At 47.9% G+C, this 19,286-nt stretch overlaps 7 protein-coding genes across 7 annotated transcripts; 4 read left to right on the forward strand and 3 right to left on the reverse strand.

Annotated features, from left to right (window-relative positions):
- Positions 1-50: 50 nt before the first annotated feature.
- DFL_004291 (uncharacterized protein) lies at positions 51-1,829 on the reverse strand (the record flags this gene model as incomplete). The annotated part of the gene is made up of 4 exons (XM_067633362.1): positions 51-485; positions 556-1,354; positions 1,418-1,478; positions 1,538-1,829. 4 exons carry the CDS (start codon positions 1,827-1,829, stop codon positions 51-53), a joined length of 1,587 nt encoding a protein of 528 aa, XP_067491539.1.
- A 1,773-nt stretch (positions 1,830-3,602) lies between these two features.
- On the forward strand, positions 3,603-5,203 carry DFL_004292 (uncharacterized protein; the record flags this gene model as incomplete). The annotated part of the gene is made up of 2 exons (XM_067633363.1): positions 3,603-3,800; positions 3,860-5,203. 2 exons carry the CDS (start codon positions 3,603-3,605, stop codon positions 5,201-5,203), a joined length of 1,542 nt encoding a protein of 513 aa, XP_067491540.1.
- Positions 5,204-7,063: 1,860 nt separating this feature from the next.
- On the forward strand, positions 7,064-8,025 carry DFL_004293 (uncharacterized protein; the record flags this gene model as incomplete). The annotated part of the gene is made up of 2 exons (XM_067633364.1): positions 7,064-7,131; positions 7,287-8,025. The coding sequence occupies 2 exons, from the start codon at positions 7,064-7,066 to the stop codon at positions 8,023-8,025; spliced, it is 807 nt and encodes a 268-aa protein (XP_067491541.1).
- A 663-nt stretch (positions 8,026-8,688) lies between these two features.
- Positions 8,689-10,731, reverse strand: DFL_004294 (uncharacterized protein; the record flags this gene model as incomplete). The annotated part of the gene is made up of 5 exons (XM_067633365.1): positions 8,689-9,429; positions 9,485-9,604; positions 9,674-10,098; positions 10,242-10,252; positions 10,664-10,731. The coding sequence occupies 5 exons, from the start codon at positions 10,729-10,731 to the stop codon at positions 8,689-8,691; spliced, it is 1,365 nt and encodes a 454-aa protein (XP_067491542.1).
- Positions 10,732-11,024: 293 nt separating this feature from the next.
- DFL_004295 (uncharacterized protein) lies at positions 11,025-12,481 on the reverse strand (the record flags this gene model as incomplete). Its single annotated transcript, XM_067633366.1, has 3 exons — positions 11,025-11,631; positions 11,708-12,255; positions 12,326-12,481. The coding sequence occupies 3 exons, from the start codon at positions 12,479-12,481 to the stop codon at positions 11,025-11,027; spliced, it is 1,311 nt and encodes a 436-aa protein (XP_067491543.1).
- Positions 12,482-14,537: 2,056 nt separating this feature from the next.
- DFL_004296 (uncharacterized protein) lies at positions 14,538-16,704 on the forward strand (the record flags this gene model as incomplete). The annotated part of the gene is made up of 2 exons (XM_067633367.1): positions 14,538-14,700; positions 14,759-16,704. The coding sequence occupies 2 exons, from the start codon at positions 14,538-14,540 to the stop codon at positions 16,702-16,704; spliced, it is 2,109 nt and encodes a 702-aa protein (XP_067491544.1).
- A 1,066-nt stretch (positions 16,705-17,770) lies between these two features.
- DFL_004297 (uncharacterized protein) lies at positions 17,771-19,032 on the forward strand (the record flags this gene model as incomplete). Its single annotated transcript, XM_067633368.1, has 4 exons — positions 17,771-18,050; positions 18,103-18,266; positions 18,319-18,788; positions 18,849-19,032. The coding sequence occupies 4 exons, from the start codon at positions 17,771-17,773 to the stop codon at positions 19,030-19,032; spliced, it is 1,098 nt and encodes a 365-aa protein (XP_067491545.1).
- Positions 19,033-19,286: the final 254 nt, after the last annotated feature.

Raw genomic sequence — 19,286 nt, forward strand, 5'->3', positions numbered from 1 at the left:
TCTATACGATAGATAAACATGATCTCGTAAATTCAAACCGGCTCTCGTAATCACTCCTCCCTCTCCTTCGCCCAAATCATCAACATCCCCCTCGTCTTCGGCACAAACACCGACCTCCACTCCATATCGCTCTCCTCGAACCCCTCCATGAACCCAACCTCGAACCTCCTCACGAACCTCCCCAGCGCGAGCGACAGCTCCGCCTCCGCCAGATGCATACCGATGCAGATCCTCGACCCCCTGCTGAACGGGATGAAGTGCCTTTCCATCTCCCTGGTATCTCCGACCAGCCAACGGGTTGGATCCCATTTCGAGGGATTCGGGAAGGCGGCGGGGTTTGTGTGATACGTATACGCGGAGTTTAGAAGGACGGTACCGGCGGGGAGGTGGTGACCCAGAAGGGTAGCACCGCCTGCCGGGACATCTCGAGGGAGGGGACCGGGGACGCCGTGGCTGAAGCGGAGGGATTCTTTGATGCATGCTTGCTGTGGATATCGAATTCACGGATCAGTCAATCCCATCCGTCGGAGGTCAATTTCAACAGGATATGCGTACGAGGAACGGCAAACCATCCAATACCCCCTCCTTCACCTCCGCCCTCGGAGACCCCATGACCCCCTTCAACTCCTCCAGCAACCTCCTCTGCACCTCGGGGTACTTGACCAAATAATAAACCGCATAGCTCAACGCGTGGCCCGTGGTATCCATCCCCGCCGCGATGGTAGATAACGCATCGTGAATCAATTGTTTATCGGTCAGCGCTTTCCTACCTCTTTTCTCGTCATCTTCGAACAATTGCGCGAATATCGTAACCATGTTTCTTTCCCCAGCTAGGTATTTGGATTTTTGTCCTAGCACGGCGGCGCTGCAGACGTCTTTGAAGTTTAGGACCTCACCCATCACCGGGGAGATGGTGAGGACGAGGGAGCGGGGGAGGTTTTCGAAGATAAACTCCATGACCGCGAACGTATTCGGGAGATAGTTTTGCACAGCCGTGGTATCGATCAATTGTTCGAATCCCAACAGCCATCCCGGTGTAAAAGTCGGATGCGATAAAGACTCGAAAGACTCTTCGTAAGAGTAGCTGGTGATGATATCGACGGTCAAACATCGAAACCCCCTGGTGATGTTGATGTTCGTTCCGATTTCTTGGATACGGGAGAGGAAGAGCGAGACTTTGGATTGGATCAGGTCTTCCAGTTTGCGCACCGCGGGTTTGGAAAAGTAAGGGGCGAAGGCGGCGCGACGGGCGTGGGCGTCTTTGATGTCGACGGTTTCGACGATGGATTCGTTGGCCGACGGGTGGTTGTAGAAGTCCAGGGATTTGGGGAATTTGGTGTTTACTCTGTAGATTCTAGTATGCTACGGTGTCAATCTCGGGGATATCAAACGGGGTATCTGTATCAGGAGAGCTTACTGATTGTACACTTCGATATCGTTGAAAGAGACATGTCGGGGTCCGGTTCGGACGATAGGACCTAGCGTATTCCCAAACATCAGCATCGGTATCTTATACGCAACGTTATCTCGGATATACCATATCTATCATGCCACTCCTTTATAGCAAACGGCTCCGTCCCTTTCTTCCAAGGTATGACGATCCAATACAGTTTATTCCAATTCTCAGAAACGAGAGCGGACTTTGGCCCCGGAATTCCAGACAATGGATCGAAATAAAGGCGGTATATGAAGCGAATTGGCATATACAAAAGTACGTAGGAGGATACGAAGGCCGTCGAGCCATACAGAAGTTTGTTCGAGGGAGTGAGAGAGAGGAATTCTTCGAGGAGGGGTTGGATCGTGGAGGTGAGGAATTGGTGGAGTGCCATCGTGCCTGTCGGCCTAACCGTATACTAGCGGGGTGGGTCGCCTTTCGATAGAGCTGAAGTCGAACCTGATTTTAAAATTCATGAAAGAGGGGAGAGGAGCTGATAACCTTTATATAAATGCGGTCCTCTCTTTTCGAATCCACAGGCACTTAACACCATTTTGAAAAAGGAAACCGGGGGCGGACATGTGCAGCTCGGGCTCGGACCCTGATCAATCGAACCGACGAGGTATCACTTGTTTAAAATCTGAAATCGCCAGCTAGGGTTCAATTCGAGCCGATCAAAGCGAAGCGGTTGATCCGGAGCTAGTACCGTGGCGCCTGCACCTCGAATTGCTTGAATCGATAGCCTGGAATGCAAATCGACATCTCCAAATAGGCTTGTGTGATTTCGAGAGCTCTGTCTCGCATCTGCAGCTGCATATCGGCTGCAAAAAACACCACATCCGGTATGCCCCTCGTTCGAACCTGGCCGGAATCAACTTTACAGGTTTTCATAAAATGTACCTAATATGTCTATTGGAATATTCTTCCAAGGAAAGAAAATGGCCTGCAATTACAATATCTTTGTGATATCGGCTCGGAAGAAGCTGTCAATAATACGACATGTTGATACTTGCGACTGTGCTCGGACTTCAGACCTAAGTGTTCGCTGCCGACGATTTCGAGCAGATGAGCTATGCAATTCCGAGTATGGCCGCCGAGAGTTATATATTAAATTTCGCACAGTGCGAAATGTGCACATGGGTTACTAATCATCGATACCAGGATCGATGTGGTTTTGCACCTCTTGGTATACGCGTAGCCGCTTGCAGCCTACGGGTAACGAAAACCAATCAAGTGAGGGGGAAAGCGGGCTTCGCTGCCAGCGAGTGAAGGGTTTTTTTGGTCGACCAAGGTTATCGTGACGAGGTCGAGGGGCCTGCGCAATTAATCATAAGCGTTCTTGGGTTTGATACGGAGGACAAAAATTGCGAAAGGCGCGAAGGCTGGCGACTCCACTTTTTGGGCCGTACCGACATGAATTTTTTCGTCGAGGTCGAGGATAATTTTCGCTCTCTCATAAACTTGGATGCTGGGGAAATATGCAGGGCACCCCGGGCTACGATATACTCGCGCAATGTTAAAGTCCGTCATACCGCCACTCTGACTCTCGAAGGGTGCCGATGCGAGGACAATTTTCCACGTTCTCTTTTTATAGTTTGGAAATCCTGCGCGAGACCTTTAAATTTGTCGCAAGTTCGACTGCGGAGCCCTCGAGTTCGAGGTGAAGCTGTCTCGCTTAGACGAGAGCATTGGCGTCGTTACACAACCTAAAGTTTAAGCTCTACATTAGCTTCGAAAAGACGGCTTCGGCTCGAGCGATTGAGGGTCCTTGAATTTCATATTTTCGTTATGGTTATCGAGAATTTGGTTTTGGAAGATATATGATGTATATATTATTTTCCGCTTTGTCATCATTTGAATTGTGCTTCGAAGCTAGCGATGCGTTTGTTGGTCAGCTTCGGTGGACCGGACGCGGGTGGTCCTAGCTGATATCCATGATATCTTTTTCGCGCGGGGCGATTTCCAAGAGTCTTCTTCGTTCATGACACGTCGACATCCGTCTGCTTGCTTGTCTGTCAATGATACTGGCATTGGACGCTCTCCAATCTTCTCTATCAACACGATTATCACACGACACGACTTTGTGCGTATGCGGATGAGCTAATCAGAGAGCTCGAATTTCCAACCCCTAACTGGCATAACTAACGGAGCACGAGACCGCGACAACATGACGGCCACATTTGCTTCCGTGGTGGGTTCGATCGTATCGGGCATCGTAGCTTACGTCGGTTGGAACGTATTCAAACAACTATACCTCCCCGATCCTCACAAGCCACCTGTGGTTTTCCATTGGCTTCCGTTCATCGGGAGCACGGTCTACTATGGAATCGATCCGTACAAATTCTTCTTCGAATGTCGAGAAAAGGTGAGTTTCGATTACAAAACAAAACAGAACAAGCAGAATGTTCGCTGATTTTGTAAAAGTACGGAGACTGCTTCACATTTTACCTCCTGGGAAGTCCCACGACCGTCTTCCTCGGAAGCAAAGGGAACGAATTCATCCTCAACGGGAAAATAAAAGATTTAAATGCCGAAGAGGTTTATGGCCCACTTACCACACCGGTGTTTGGCAAAGGCGTTATCTACGATTGTCCGAATGCAAAATTGATGGATCAAAAAAGACTTCTGGGACCCGGTCTTAGCGGGGCGGCTCTCAAAAGCTACGTGCCCTTGTTTGTCAAAGAGGTCGAAGACTTTATAAAAACCTCTTCGGTCTTTAGATCGGATGGAGGGGTTTGTGATATCTCATCGGTGATGGCTGAGATCACCACATACACCGCGGCTGGCTCGCTTCAAGGCAAAGAGATCCGGGATATGCTTGATTCGGAGATTTCGGTGCTTTACAGACATCTCGACGATGGATTCGCTCCTATAAACTTCGTCCTTCCTTGGATCCCCATTCCGAGAAATATCCGAAGAGATCACGCTCAAAGGGCAATGGCAAAACTATACACGGACATCATCCAAAAACGTCGAAAACGAGAAACCCCCCCCGAGGAAGAAGATATGTTGGACATGCTCATGAAATCAACGTACCGTGACGGAAACCCCATTCCCGACCGAGAAATCGCCAATCTAATGATCGCCCTCCTGATGGGCGGACAGCATAATACTTCCTCCACCGGATCCTGGATAATCCTCCATCTGGCCCACGATCCCTCCCTCATCGAAGAACTCTATCAAGAACAACTAAGGGTGCTCGGGCCATCTTTACCACCGCTTACCTACGACCATCTCGAATCTCTCACCCTCCACAACCACATGATCAAAGAAACCCTCCGTCTCCACTCCCCGATCCACTCCGTCATGCGGAAAGTAAAGACCCCGATGCCGGTACCCGGTACGAACTGGGTGATCCCACCATCTCACACCCTCCTCTCAGCACCGAGTTTCCTAGGCCGAACGGCCGAAAACTTCCCGAACCCCCAGAAATGGGATCCGCATAGGTGGGATGATCCGAAGGCCGGTTTTGCAGCCATGGGAGGAGGAGATGATAAAGATAACGAAGGAACGATAGATTATGGATTCGGTGCTGTTTCTTTGAAGTCGATTAAATCGCCGTATTTACCATTCGGAGGGGGGAGGCATAGGTGTGTGGCTGAGAAGTATGCGTATACCCAGCTCGGTGCTATATTGGCGACGGTGGTGAGGTTGTTGAAGTGGGAGCAGGTTGATGTGACGAAGGAGGTGCCGCCGACGGATTATTCGAGTATGTTTTCGAGGCCGATGCATCCGGCGGAGATTAGATGGAGGCACAGACGAAGTTGAAATGGTTACATACTCCTTCAACCAAGTCAAACGGTATAGAAACGGACCTCCCCTGGTTCTGGACCCCAATTTTTTATATTCTTATTCTTCCTCCTGTTGCCGCAATATTTAGCCAATCGAGCCTGTTTTCCTTGCAAATCCATCCGAATGCCCAATAAACACAAATACAACGAGGTCGATACAGCCGCTGCCGTATCCAACCTCCGGAATGGCAAATCCTCACGCCATACTGCCGCCGCCTACGCGATACCACGTACTACCCTCGGGAACCGGTTTACCTCCCAACAGCCACATAGTGTAGCCCGCGAGGGCCAGCAGCGGCTTTCCAGGGAAACAGCAACCCACCGGGTAAACGACGGTCTAGCAACTTTTTAAATCGTCACCCACGCGTCAAAACCAAGCTCGGTTGTCGTACTGACTGGCAGCGTATCGATTGTACGTACGAATCCGGTTAGTATCAATAGGCTTTTCGACCGGTACTATCTTGGATCCGGGTAATGGCCTCGTCATTGGAAGTTCCAGCCATCAGGAGGATCAGGTCCCGGCAAAAACAGACCATTCACGCTCATGGACGTCATTTGTAGAGTGTGCCTCTGCTTTAGGAGTTGCCCTCAATCCGCTAGTGATTTTCAAACCAAAGTCTATGCAGGATCAGTGGTTTCGCACTCAGCTATTGCAACGGCACCCCGATTACCTCCTGGCGTAAAATTCATCCTACAAGGCCTTCTTCTTGTACTCTAGAAAGCCGCTGTTGGCCCTCGTAGGCTATACTATGTGGCTGTTGGGAGGTAGATCGGTTTCTAAGAGTAGTATGTGGTATCGCGTATGCGGTGGCAGTATAACATAAGGATTTGCCATTTTGGAGGTTGGATATAGCAGCAGTTATATAGACCTCGTTATATTTGTATTTACTGGGAATTTAAATGGATTTGCAAGAAAAACAGGCTCGATTGACTAAATACTGTTGTAGCAGGAGGAAGAGTATAAAAAGAAAATGGGGTCCAGAACCAGGGGAGGTCCATTTCTATACCGTCTGACTTGGTTCAAGTTAAGCGGGCGATTTGTTTTATTCGCTGGCTTGGTAAGCTGATTAACCGGTGATATAAAGCATCATGCAGCCACGTTGCGGATCAATCGTAGACCAAAGGCTTGTACGAGACCAGGGTCAGCCATCTCTACATATAAAAACCGAAGCGCCGATGTCCTTCCCATCTGACAAAATTAACATATTAAACGAATACGAGAATAACTGTTTTCGATTTCCAAATATTCTGTTTTTTATCATATATTCCTAGACCGCAAATTTTCCTCGCATTATGTAATTCCCGTTTCTCAATCGCAGATAATAAGCTCAGTTCAAGAGGCGGGATTTTTTGAGACCTCTGTATACCGATGGGTGTTTTATCGGGAGGCTCTATGATTTGCAGGAAGGGATGATGCTATGCTCGCAGTCTACGCATTTGGAATTACGAGGTGGTCGGGGGAGAAGAGTTTCTAGTTGATAGGTCTGATGAATTATAGATAAGCGGTCTTTCGGTGGGTAGGGCCTTCGTGACCATGGTCATGTTTCCCGAATAAAGATACGTGCCTTGGATGTCGATGCTGACCGGTCACCTTTCGACTATTAATATCCTCTAACGAACGGAAACTTCGTCCGAATTGGTAAGTTCTATCAACGGCATCCCCGGTCAAAATATATACGTTAACAGAAGTGCAATGTGAACAGAGTGAAATTTACATGTGCGTGCGTGTTTTCATGTTCCGAACCTTACTTCACTATACGTACTCGAGTATACGAACTCCAAAAAAAAACCACATCCCCAAGTTACGAAATCCTAGAAGCTTAACCCAAGGGTAAAAATGGCCGTTCACATCAGAACTCGAGAGGCAGTCGACACCGTCATCGACCTGATATCTAAAAAATCCCGGTAGAACTCGTTTTAGACATCATCGAACGGGTGGAATACTACCCCTCCACAATCCTCGGATATCGATCAGGCGAATCCCGCGCCTACTATAATCACCAAGGTGCAGGATCGAAGACGTATTTGGTCATCCAAATCCCATTCCTCGATACAAATAGCGGGGAAGATATCCAACAACAACACGAACCGAGAAAACGAGTTATCCAAAAGATTATTTTCAGAACTAAAAGTCACGATCAAGGATATGGTGGCGAAGTCGGGTGCCCTGGTACCTACAGAGGGGCGTTTAGTTGGCTAAGCGCGGATATTTGGCGGAAGAAGACCGAGAATTACAGAAAGGATATGGAAGCTGCTCTTGCGAGTCAAGCTAAGATTATCGAGGCGAATGGTGGGGATGTTAAGTATGAAGGAGCATATCACCATTGGTGCATACATCACGGATATACCAAGATTGGAGAGGAGGAGGATCGTGATGAAGTTGAGGATGTGTACTCTGAACCCGACTACGGCTACGAACAAGAGGGGGAGGAGGAGACCGATGAACCAATTCGAAAGAAGGTACGGGGCGCGAGGAAGGATTACTACAAAGTTGGCAGTTGGGTTCTCCAAAGAAACGTGTGTGCGAAACTTGAAAGCACGGATCATGAAATCGTCTGGGACGCCACTGTTGACGGCCCAGGTCCGGATTTGGAGCTGTGGGAGAGCGCAGACGGATATAAAGATGAAAACGGACAACCGATGGCTACGGGATGGTTGAAAAATGGAAGAATGGCCAATAGTACTTTTGTGAAGGAATTAAGGGAAGGAGATAAAGTGAGGGTTATGATGATGGCCTATTTTGGGGGGTGGAGCTGTACTGCAGAGAGGTGTGAGGTTGAGTGCTGGTGGGCTGTCTGATACCTACTACGGCAGTTACTGATAGCTCGAGTTAGAAATAGTTATCTTTAAACTACTCATAGATCAGCCTTGAAGGATTTCTTTTTTTGCGTGGTTGAAAAGCTCGCTGTGAACGCTAGAGATCTAGTGCGCCGCCGGTGGCTGTAACGTCTATGTACCGTCAGGACCCCTGACTTCAGCTGAATCATCGGGTACCGTGGCCTAATGGCAAGGCATCGCTTTCCGGTGGCGGAGATTGCGCGTTCGAGTCGCGTCGGTATCGATTCATCCTTTTTTTCGAACTTTTTGGTTTGCAACACTTTTGTTAACCTTTCTCTTCAAGATACATAGTTTTTTTGTCTTCATGTGGAACTAACGCTGGTAAATCAAAAAAAAAAAAAAAAAATGGTGATTGGGGTTTATGTCCGAATTATAAATGGCGAATATATTTGATAGATATGTTGAGATCTAGGTAGAGACGATGTTTAAGTGTAATTATAATAGATTCAAAGTATGCTGACTGCTAACCGGCGTAATGAAGTGAAACTATGATACAATTGACATGATTACTCGAACCATATGCTGGGACTGCTGAAAATGCTCGTGCATGTATAGAATTATTCGTAGCGGGTGTGTTCTGCTCTAAGGAATATTTACCTTGATACTGACTCGATACTTACATCCTTACGGCCTCAAATCCGCCAGTTCACCTTCACCAGCAGCTTCGTCTCTCTCCACCTTGGCCTTCTGCATCTTGATCTCTTCTCTGAACTCCTTCAACGCTCTGATTTCTGTATTGAAGAAACAGAATCCCATAATTCCGTCCAGTGTACTTCCGATTCCCCACAGCCATGTCGCGACCCAAAGAGCCAGTGCAGCCGCCTTTGGCATCCACCAACTACCGATGATAATACCGATAGTAACAAATATCTGAATGAAGAAATGCGCCATCCTCCAGAACCTCTGTTTTTCTTCACGCTTTTCATACGTATCGACCAATTCGAGGATGTCGTCGTACAAATCCTTAGGAAACGACGGGAAAGAAATCTTCTCCGGCGGGGCGAGCTTGATCGTGACGTCAATTCCGAAGTGGTCGGATGGTGAGCACTTTAGATCCGGTAGCTTTTCCATAAAACACACTCTGGCCGCGGTTGCGGAGGTTGTGAGAGGTGAGTGGAAGATATAGTCCAGACGCTTCGCCCATGGGTCTAGGTTCTTTGGGTTTGGAGGTGGATCTGGACGCCAGGTGTTCAGCGCTGAGTCGCAAGTCAGGCCCATGACTTGGGTGTTGTGCTCTGGGGTGGATGTTGGTGGGGAGATTGCGGGTGTATCCGGGTAGACGGAGAGCCAGGAGTCAGCCATATGGCCGTAAGAGCGAAGGAGCTTGTGGGCGAAGGAGTCGGGAATCATGTTGAAGTCGCCGAGCTAGTTTCGTGTTAGCTGAGGTAACTAGGAATGATGTCCTTGGTGTGTATCTTACAGCCAATGTGACATGACCCTTCTGTACGGATCCTCTGAGCAACTTGGAGATTTCCCATGCTTGGGCTGTTCGATGGCAAAGATACGAGTCGTTTGGTTCTGCTTCGTATGGGGCGTGAAGCTATTCGCAAACCATCATCAGCAAAAAAGGTATCCACCAATAAACCCTCCGAATACGGTAATTCCTCACGTGTGTACAAAAGACTTCGATATAATGCCCGCTCTCATGCTTGATCATCGCAGAAGCAACTCCCTTCCCAACGAAGAAGTCGCCTCTAAAGAACGCCGTCGGCCGTCCGTTCAACGGATATCTAAACATCGAACTTTGCTCAATCGGCCATTTCGACATAATAACCAATCCCGCGCCGATTGAACCTCCAAAGTAGAATTTTCCATATGGAAGGAGGTGTTTGGTCTTTTCGCGGATGACCTTGTAGTCGTCGTAAGACCAACATTCTTGGAGACCAACGATCTCCCAATCGGATTTAGCGATCACGTCGCCGATGAAGGCCATGCGACGGGCACGGTGTTTGGAGAGGTATCGGAGGCCCCAGCAGTTTAGCGAGAGGACGCGGATAGAATCCGCTGTGACGTCGGTGGTGACGGACATCTTTTCTGAGATAATGCTGTCAGCCATGTTTTTTCTTGGATTCACGATAAAAGCCCGCAAATAGGAGGAACGTGGCTAATGAATGAAATATATAATCGACAAGATGAGAAACTCGATCAATCGGGAGCATGCACCTGGGGCCACCTACCTTCTCTTAAGCTTTATATCCTACGTACTCTTCCGAATCAGCTTTGAACGAAAGGAGAACTCGGCGGCATGTGCTCGTGCATAAAAAATAGAAATGAAAAAAAGTTACGAAAGAATACGACAGAACTGTGAACAAGATTGGAAATTTGAAAGAGAGAGGAGGTTCGATTTCTACGGGCAGCTGCCCTGACGAGAACACCCAGATAAACCCCGGACGAGGGCTGGAAGAGGGCCAGCAGGTGGCATCATGCATGTCTCGCTCCCACCAAAGCCAGCTAGAAAGAGCCAATGGACGGGATTTGTGTTGTGGGGAGGTTCGGGATGTCTTGTTGGAAAAAGCAATGTTGCACAAAAACTCTCGCTGGCTGAGACATGTTCGATGTCTAGAAGACCGTGATCATGATCTCTTTCTTTCACTCTTACAACTCTATCGCGCGATACTGATATCTTTCGACGCCGGTTCCACGTCCCGGTGTATGTATCTGAGACATCGTGGCGGTGATAGTGGGTGCCTGATATAGATGTCACGTCCGTGGCTGGCGCCACGCGCGGCCCAGATACCCCAAGCGAACTCGTGTTCATGCACCGTTATTTCTTCAGTTCTTACTTGAGACATTCTTGTATTCATATTCGATGGGATTTAATTCTTAACATATTATTTATTTAATCATGTCTCTGCGAGGAACTAAAAAGTATGTTAAATGCAGTTGCATATCAAGGTATGGTACATTTATACAGTTGATGAACTCATGACAGTGGATTCGAATTGGGTTGTCTATGAGACCTAATTGAAGCCGTTGACACCCTTCTCGAACTTATCAAATAAGTCCAAAGGAAACTTATCAGCAATATACTGATATCCTGTCACGCTAGGATGCAACTGATCTCCGCTGTCATAAAGTGGGTTCAATTGAGTCGCATTCTTAGGGTCCCTGAGGAAAGCATCAAAATCAATAACAGCATCAAAGACCTTTCCCTTCGACTTCCTAATCCAGTCATTGATCCTCAGTCTGGTATTCTCCCTCTCTGGTGTCGAATAAGGCTGTAGGTTTGGATCTGGCGAGCCAAATGGTGTAATAGTCGCCGCGAAGATTGGCAGTTTAAAGGTATGAACTCGGGTTGCGATCTGTTGGAAGGCGAGGACAAGTCTTTGGTATACGACTTCTTGTGCCTCCTTTGTAGCTGGTGCCGTGCCAATATCGTTGACACCTTCAAAGATCATGACGTATTTGGTACCGGACTGGGCGAGAACGTCACGGTCGATTCTTCCTTGGGCGTTTGGTCCGAGTCCGTCATCGAGGATCCGGTTGCCTCCGGCTGCTTGGTTGATGACTGAGATTTGGCGGGTGAAATGCTTCTTCTGCATGTTTCTCGCGAGAAGATCGGGCCATCTATATTAATATTGCTTTGTTAGGACGGGATTTCCTTTGCACCAGATGTTGCAATTTTGGACTAAGGATTACTAACCTGTTGTTTCCGTCAGTTGTGCTACCTCTTCCATCTGTAATGCTGTCTCCAACAATGACGAAGGCACCCTTTCCTCCATTAACCCATCCCTCTACCGCGCTGAGGAAGTACCAATGGGCTGTACTAGCAACGTCTGGAGCACTGAATCTTGGTGCATTAACTTGGTTTCCGAACGAGATCCAAGAAGTAGTCCTGGATCCCGGATGCGAAGTGATTGCAAATCCATCTTGACCCTTCTCGAGATAGATTGTTACAGCAATGTTCTGAAGTGCTTCGAACTTGAAATCAATGGGGTCTGAAACGACGAGACCGCCATTAGGAACAATAATCGAGGAGCTACCGCTGAAAGTGACCTTCTTCAAAGTCTTGGTTTGAATTTCCGAGATTCCTGCCGTATTTTTGACCGGAAGGGCAACTGTGACTGCGGTGATTGGGAGGTCGTTTACACCGAAGGCATTCGAGATACGGATACGGATTTGTTCGGCGCCGAGGGACATGAAAAGGGTTTGGCGGATCGTGGCGTTGACGAAGACCCCTGCTGTTCCGTTCTAATGGCCGTTAGGCCCATTGTTAACTCTAAAATTCTATTCGAAGGCGTCTTATAGTATGAAAACTTACGTATGGGGCTGGAGGAAGGTTTCCGGGTTCTGTCAACTGCGGCATAGAAGCCCAGGTATTCACCCAATGGCCATTGTGGACTCGTTTCTCGAGGGAAGCGGCGCTAGCGCTCAGAACTGTAGCTGCAAGAGCTACAAGGGTATTAAGGAACAACATGGTAAATGGTTGTCAATTGTCGACCCTCGAAATTTGGATCTATAAATCGGTCGATCGGCTGGCCCTGCGGACTTGCTTGAGATCTGGAGTAAAATCAAAATCTATTCGACACAAATCGTGGTTTCGATCCGAGTATTTATAATCCACCTCAATCTTTGAGCTCTAACCATGCATTGCGCAACTTTTCATTCGGAATTCGAATTGTTTCTACGGAGTACACATGGTTCTCGTTTTGCCGTGGCATCACTTTAGCCTGGAGAAGAGGGATGATCCTTCCTTCTCACCGAAGTCTATTGTTATAATGGTTGATGAAATGGTTGTTCTGCCCCGAGCTAACATAGCTAACCCCGGAGGCGAAGCTAAACCAAGGAATTCAGGCTAAGTACCATGGCATTTATAAATCTGGGGAAAAATACAAGGTTATGCAAGGTCTGCGGGTATCAATTCTTCGTCGATTGTTAGGCTGAATTGCACGTCAATTGTAAAAAATGTAACCAAGAGGAAAAATATTAATAGTCCGACATTCACATCAGTATCGGATCTCGGCTGTCTACGACGGATAACTGAATGGTCACCCTGGCGAGAATCGTAGGCTTAAATCTGGGTGAAATCGGATAAACTGGAATGCGTGCTGCGTCGTTCCGTCAGAACCGACGGGCTAAAAAATACAACATATTGCAACGCAAAATGGTTATGCATCTTTGATGCATGTACGATGTGAGGGTGTCATAAAATTTGGAAATAAATTCTTAAACGAAAATCATACGAGTTTAAATCTCCAGGGGTTGGTTTTTACATCATATAGGTATGTGGGATTAGAATTTTCTGTCGACATGGGAGGCCAGCCGCTGGGAGGTAGATGTCGAGTGTTCGCAGTGAATGTGTTGAGATTTCCCCTGCCATTCTTCAGTTACACTGCATGGTTGGTTCCACAAGGCTGCTTCGGCCTCATGGACTGCACGGGCTTATGCAAATGCAAATTGATATATTATACATACACCACGCTGGATTCCCTCCCGCTTCCGCCTGTGCAGTTGCAGCATCTTGTGTAGGCTTAGCTTAAAATCACCGGTCCTTATCACATGGATCTCAAGGGTATCACGACATCTCGCCTGCCATCTTGGGCCAAAGATTCCCTCCCCTTACCGCTCTAAACTTCATCCGGTTCGGAACCCTGAAAATCACGCTTTAGAAGCCTGGTGGCGGTTTTCTGAGGTTCCCTTTGCAGTCGTACTCCGAAAAACCATGGTGATACGGTCTCCTTTGTTTGTCAGATATAGGCCTTCCTTGGGCGTTCCTACGGTCGGTTTTGAGGCTCCGATAAACCAAATTAAAGTACCGGTACCGGCGCTGGAATCCTGGGCCGGATACACTATATTGCGGGGAGATTGAGTATACTCTTGTACACTATCGACAAGCTCTCGATAACTATCGATACGTTCCTACAATCATTGAAACTTGTTTCACGGCCCATGGCATCATTGGCATTAATAACCCCTGCAGCAATCTCTCGGATATTTAATAATGCGACGCGAAATATCAGACAGGCCAAACCGGGTCGGGAAGGTTTCTTTGGGCCTGTTACTACAATACATCTGCCTGCGCCAAACCCTCGAATTGACAGTAATTGACTGCATAGATCAGTCTGGCCCGTTCAGAGACATGCAACAAGGATTTGTATCGCCTTCCTTTCTTATACCTTCAAAAGCTTATGTTGATATTCTGAGGAATCTCAATCCCCCTCCGAAATCGTTGGTTATGGCTTTCCGGATAGAGGTGGTCCCGCCCTTTCCAGCGGTCACTATCTGATAACGCCTTCGATCGTAGGAAGGTGCTGCATCTTGATAGCAAGGAGGATGACACGATTTAATCGAGTTATCAGGGCCTAGGGCTTAAGTCGGCTTGGACAATGGCGATCCGCAATTGTTATAAGTAGGCGCTCGTTCGCCCAGGTATTTACTTTCTAGCAGACAGCCGCAATTCTATCGATTATTCTTGAAGGCTTGTTTTTAATTAGCCTCACTTCTCGGGAGCCTCAAGATTCTTGCTGTTCATAATGGCATCGTTCAAGTCTGTTGCTTTACTGGCGTTGGCTGCCGCTGGCGTCGGTGGTTCTCCGGTGCCCACCCGTACCACGGGTGAGGCTGCCTGTGCCGAGATTGCTTTTATGCAAAAGGCTTATAAGGAGTCTTATGCGGCCGCAAACCCAAGTGCCACTTGTAAGTCTATTCCGGTTCTGTTTTCTTTGATTTCCCAATTCTAACTAAAGATGTGTAGACACGCCGATGATGACGGCTCCAGTTGCGCTGGCCACGGAATGTCTCTTCTCTGTTCCAATCGACCGCAAGGTTGCCCTGGAACAACTTACTGGAATCCAACGTTATGTTCAATTCCAAAGTACTCTTGGATTCTTGAAGAACCCACCAAAGGAGGACAGCTTCCAAGCCCCCAACCCACTCGACTTGGTTACACAAATCAACGAACTTTCCCACAAGGTCCGAGCCAAGGAAATCACCAAGGAATACGACTTCGAGCTTAAGCTTCGAAGCATCTTCGCATCTGCCAACGATGGCCATCTTACTGGTACCATGGGTGGTCTTTTGGCTATCCAGTTCAACTCCCCCTTTGATATCGTGTCTGTATCCAAGGACGGGTTCGCCCTCCCAGAAATTTACCAAGCCGTTATCAAGAATGGTAAAATGGAGCCAGTCGGTTCTCCGATCATTACCATTGACGGCCAAAATGTGACCGAGTACCTCAACAAGATTGCTTTTGGAACTGGTCTCCAGAGCCCCGACGCTCGATTTAACGGTCTTTTCCCATCTCGTGGTCTCCGCGGACAGGTTCTCAACGACGGTTTCTTCAGGAATCGAAGACGTTACCCTGGAAGCGACAGCTTCTCCGTTAGATTCGCCAACGGTACCACTGCAGACTATGAATACTACGCCGCTGTTGCCGGGAACTTCGATACCGTCACTGATGCAGGCTCCTTCTACGAAGCATTTGTTAAGAAGGGACAGATGTTGAGCTCCAAGCCAAACCCTCGATGTGGAAACGACGGAGACATCTCTAACCAGAGATATCAAGCTCGCATTGGTAAGCGTTCTAGCGTTTGGAAGTACGCTGGCCCACAGAGCGGTCCACAAGCCGAATTGAAGCCAGATATCACCGATGGAAAGGGGGGAATCTTCGCTGGATACTTCCTTAAGAGCGAAACCGCTGTTCTTCAACTCACTTCTTTCGCCCCAGAATGTTGGTCTGATGTTCCCCAAACTATCAAGGCTATCTCCAACTTCCTCAACATGTGCAGGAAGAGGAAGGCTAAGAAGCTCATCATTGACATCACCAACAACGGTGGTGGGTACATCATGCTGGGTTATGACTTGTTCCTGCAATTGTTCCCACAGACTCTCCCATACAGTGGACAGCGAAACCGCGCCAACCCCGGTGGTATCATTGAAGCCCGTGCGTTCGACTACATCACCTTCGAGATGTTCGAAAAGCTCGTAAATCACAACAGCACCTTCTCATCCTTGGCATTCGCCGCTACCTGGTCCAACTGGGCTCACTCTGTCATCCTCAATGATGACTATGAGAAATTCAAGGATGCCAATGAATTGATCGGCCACAGCAAGATCAACAAGGACAGATACTCTGCTCTCTGGCGATTCAACATCTTCGAGCCAATCTTTGGTCTCGGAGTTCACGACTACACCAAGGATGCCCTCACCCCACCATTCGAGCCTGAGAACATCATCCTCCTCACCGACGGACAGTGCTCTTCTACTTGCTCTACTTTCTCTGAATTCATGCAGACATTGAAAGGTGTCAAGTCCGTTTCTGTCGGTGGTATCCCGACCCCCAGCCGTGGTATGCCACTCGTCGGTGGTGTCCGTGGTAGCGAAATTCTTTCTTTCAGGAACCTCCTCGATGCGGCCGACGCAGTTACCGTCTTGAGGCCTACCAAGGATGAAGATGAACTAGCCAGACGCAGACGAGATCTTCCACAGAAGTTGCCATTGCCAATCAGCGGTAATGTTAACTCTTTGGATAACGTCAGGAAGGGGCATACTGCTCCTCTCCAGTTCATTGAGGAACCTGCTACTTGCAGAATGTTCTATACTAAGGAGACTCTGGCGGATATTGAGGCTTTGTGGAACTCGGTTGATGATGCGGCCTTTGGAAGCGGTAAGGGCTGCGTCGTTGGAAGTTTGAAGAATTAAATATTCAGAGCGGGGAGAGGATAAGGAGAGTTAGTGAAGAGGAGGATAATACCCTTGATACCCTAGTTGTTTCTTTCTATAGCTGGTAGATAAATAATGTTTATATAGCTAAAAAGCTTATTGTATATAGGATGGTTTGTTTCTTACAGTACATACATTGTTGATTGTGAGATCTCTTCGGTGTAAATATTTAAGCAAATTTTATTTGAGTCTAGACAAATTCTTTGACTACTACAGACCCACTGCAACTGCATCGGCCTCGCTCCGTAAAATCAGAACAAGACCTCTGAAGCCCATGCCATTAGAATACCGAGACCCGGGAAAAACCCCCCAAAAAATCGATTTCGGCCTAGAGACAGGGAGGGCTTGTGATTGTGAATGCGGGAGACCGAGATTGGAAGTTTATTACTTAAACTAACTACTTAGGTAGGCAGTGAATCAATTATAGAAGCTTCTTGTATCAATATCCTCGAAAATTCCGAGGATTCGGGTTGATAAAAAACCGGGATCTGGTGTTAAGAGGAGAACCAAGCTTGACTTAGTGAGGTAAAGCCAGGGCGCAAAATCGCAGAAACTCTAGATACATACCGAATTGGAAGATGGCTTGGCCGTCGGACGTGAGGGTTTAACCGGGTGCATACATATAAGCATAGTGGCCTATGGCTGAAGGCTAAAGGAGAGGCTATAAAATAAATTCGTGTCAAAGCTTAAGATCGATCTTGCCGATAGGAATCAAGACTGGCGCCCCAGACTCGGCTCCTGCGATAGCCCTCGCTAACCCTTACCGACACCGTGCTACTTTTCGATAACAGAAATTAAAAAAGTGGATCTTGTAAGCTTATTCTTGCAGCGAAGTAGATCTACGAAGTTTTCGAAAGGATATCTTGAAACTCGATCACTAGGTTGCGTGCGGGTGTACCTGCGGGTTGTGGGGAAAGGTCTTCTACGGGGTGTGAAGAAACCTTATAAATCCGGGTGAATGTTGTAAGTTTTGCGTTGTTCAGCATTCAAGGATCGCGCGCCAAGCCAAACCCATCGTGAACCTCAACATACCGACGTTCCCGCCATGGATTCAAATGATACCGACGGCAGATTGTCGCCGCCGTTCAAGCGCCAAAGAACAGTGTCGCCGTCTCCACCGTTCCGTGACCGTGAAATTTTTGAAGACGCGGTCACTTCTAGGGTAGCATCGAGCCTCCCTTCACCTCCGACTTTACCAGTCGCGAATGACCTGCGCAAACCGGGCACCAGACCAAACTATAGGTTAAAATACACACTTACAGGGCACAACGGAGGAGTATCTAGTGTCAAGTTTAGCCCTGATGGGAAATGGATAGCAAGTGCTTGTATGTTACATTGACTTACACGATTTGGACATCTTCTGACGAAGTCGAATAGCTGCGGACAAAACTCTGCGAGTGTGGGATGCACGAACAGGTGAGCTCGAGCAAATTTTCGAGGCTCATACGGCAGGAATATCCGATGTTGCATGGTCTCCGGACTCAAAAACCCTTGCAACGGGGTCCGATGATAAAACAATCAGGCTGTGGGAGCTCAAGTCGGTATGTTAAATCATCTGCCATAGAGGAGTTTTCCGGACTGATGGTGTTCCAGGGACGAATGATTAGAATCTTGAAGGGTCACCATAATTACGTATACTGCCTCAATTTCAACCCACAAGGTAACATGATTGTCAGTGGGTCATATGATGAAGCGGTTCGAATATGGGACATCAGATCAGGAAACTGCCAAAAGACACTCCCTGCGCACCAGGATCCAGTTTCAGGAGTCGATTTCATACGCGATGGTACTATGATTGTGTCCTGCTCTCACGACAAGTTGATACGGATATGGGATACGAACACCGGCCAATGCTTAAAGACATTGGTTGAAGAGGAACTCCCACCGGTTAGCTGCGTCAGATTCAGCCCAAATGGGAAGTATATTCTTGCCAGCACCCTAGATTCCAGCATAAGACTCTGGGATTATCTTCGGGATGGCGGCAAAGTATTGAAAACCTACCTAGGCCATGTCAACGCGAAGTATTCCATATTTTCGGCCTTCTCGAGAGATGGAAAGTACATGTAAGTCCTCCTCAGTTAAATACTTTTTGTGGTAGTAGATCAAAACTAACGCATCGATAGATTCTCTGGGTCCGAAGATGCGGCGATATACATTTGGGATGTGCAAACGAAGGAGGTCCTACAGATCCTTCGAAGTCACGAGGATGTCGTCTTGGGCGTTAACGCCCACCCCAGTGAGAATTTACTAGTATCTTCTAGCTTGGATGGTACGGTCAAGATCTGGGCCGATGAGGAAACCACTTGAATGGTTGTTGGGAGGGCCGCACAAACCCCGAAAATACGGGTCTTTTGCGAAAGACCCCCTAGGGTTGGTTTGCTACGGTGATAGCCTCATAATCTCTTTTGCAATACAAGGTCCGAAGTGCTGGATCTTGTCTGAACCAAGGCGTGAGCATAGCTTGAACTGCGGGGAACCTAGCAAAATACATTTAACTACTCTGAACTGGGAAATTTTGGTTACGCTGACGGGATGTTTCGTTCGGATGAATGTCACGATGT

This window comes from Arthrobotrys flagrans, assembly GCF_004000055.1.
Source record: "Arthrobotrys flagrans strain CBS H-5679 chromosome Unknown unitig_0, whole genome shotgun sequence".
Taxonomy (NCBI): domain Eukaryota; kingdom Fungi; phylum Ascomycota; class Orbiliomycetes; order Orbiliales; family Orbiliaceae; genus Arthrobotrys; species Arthrobotrys flagrans.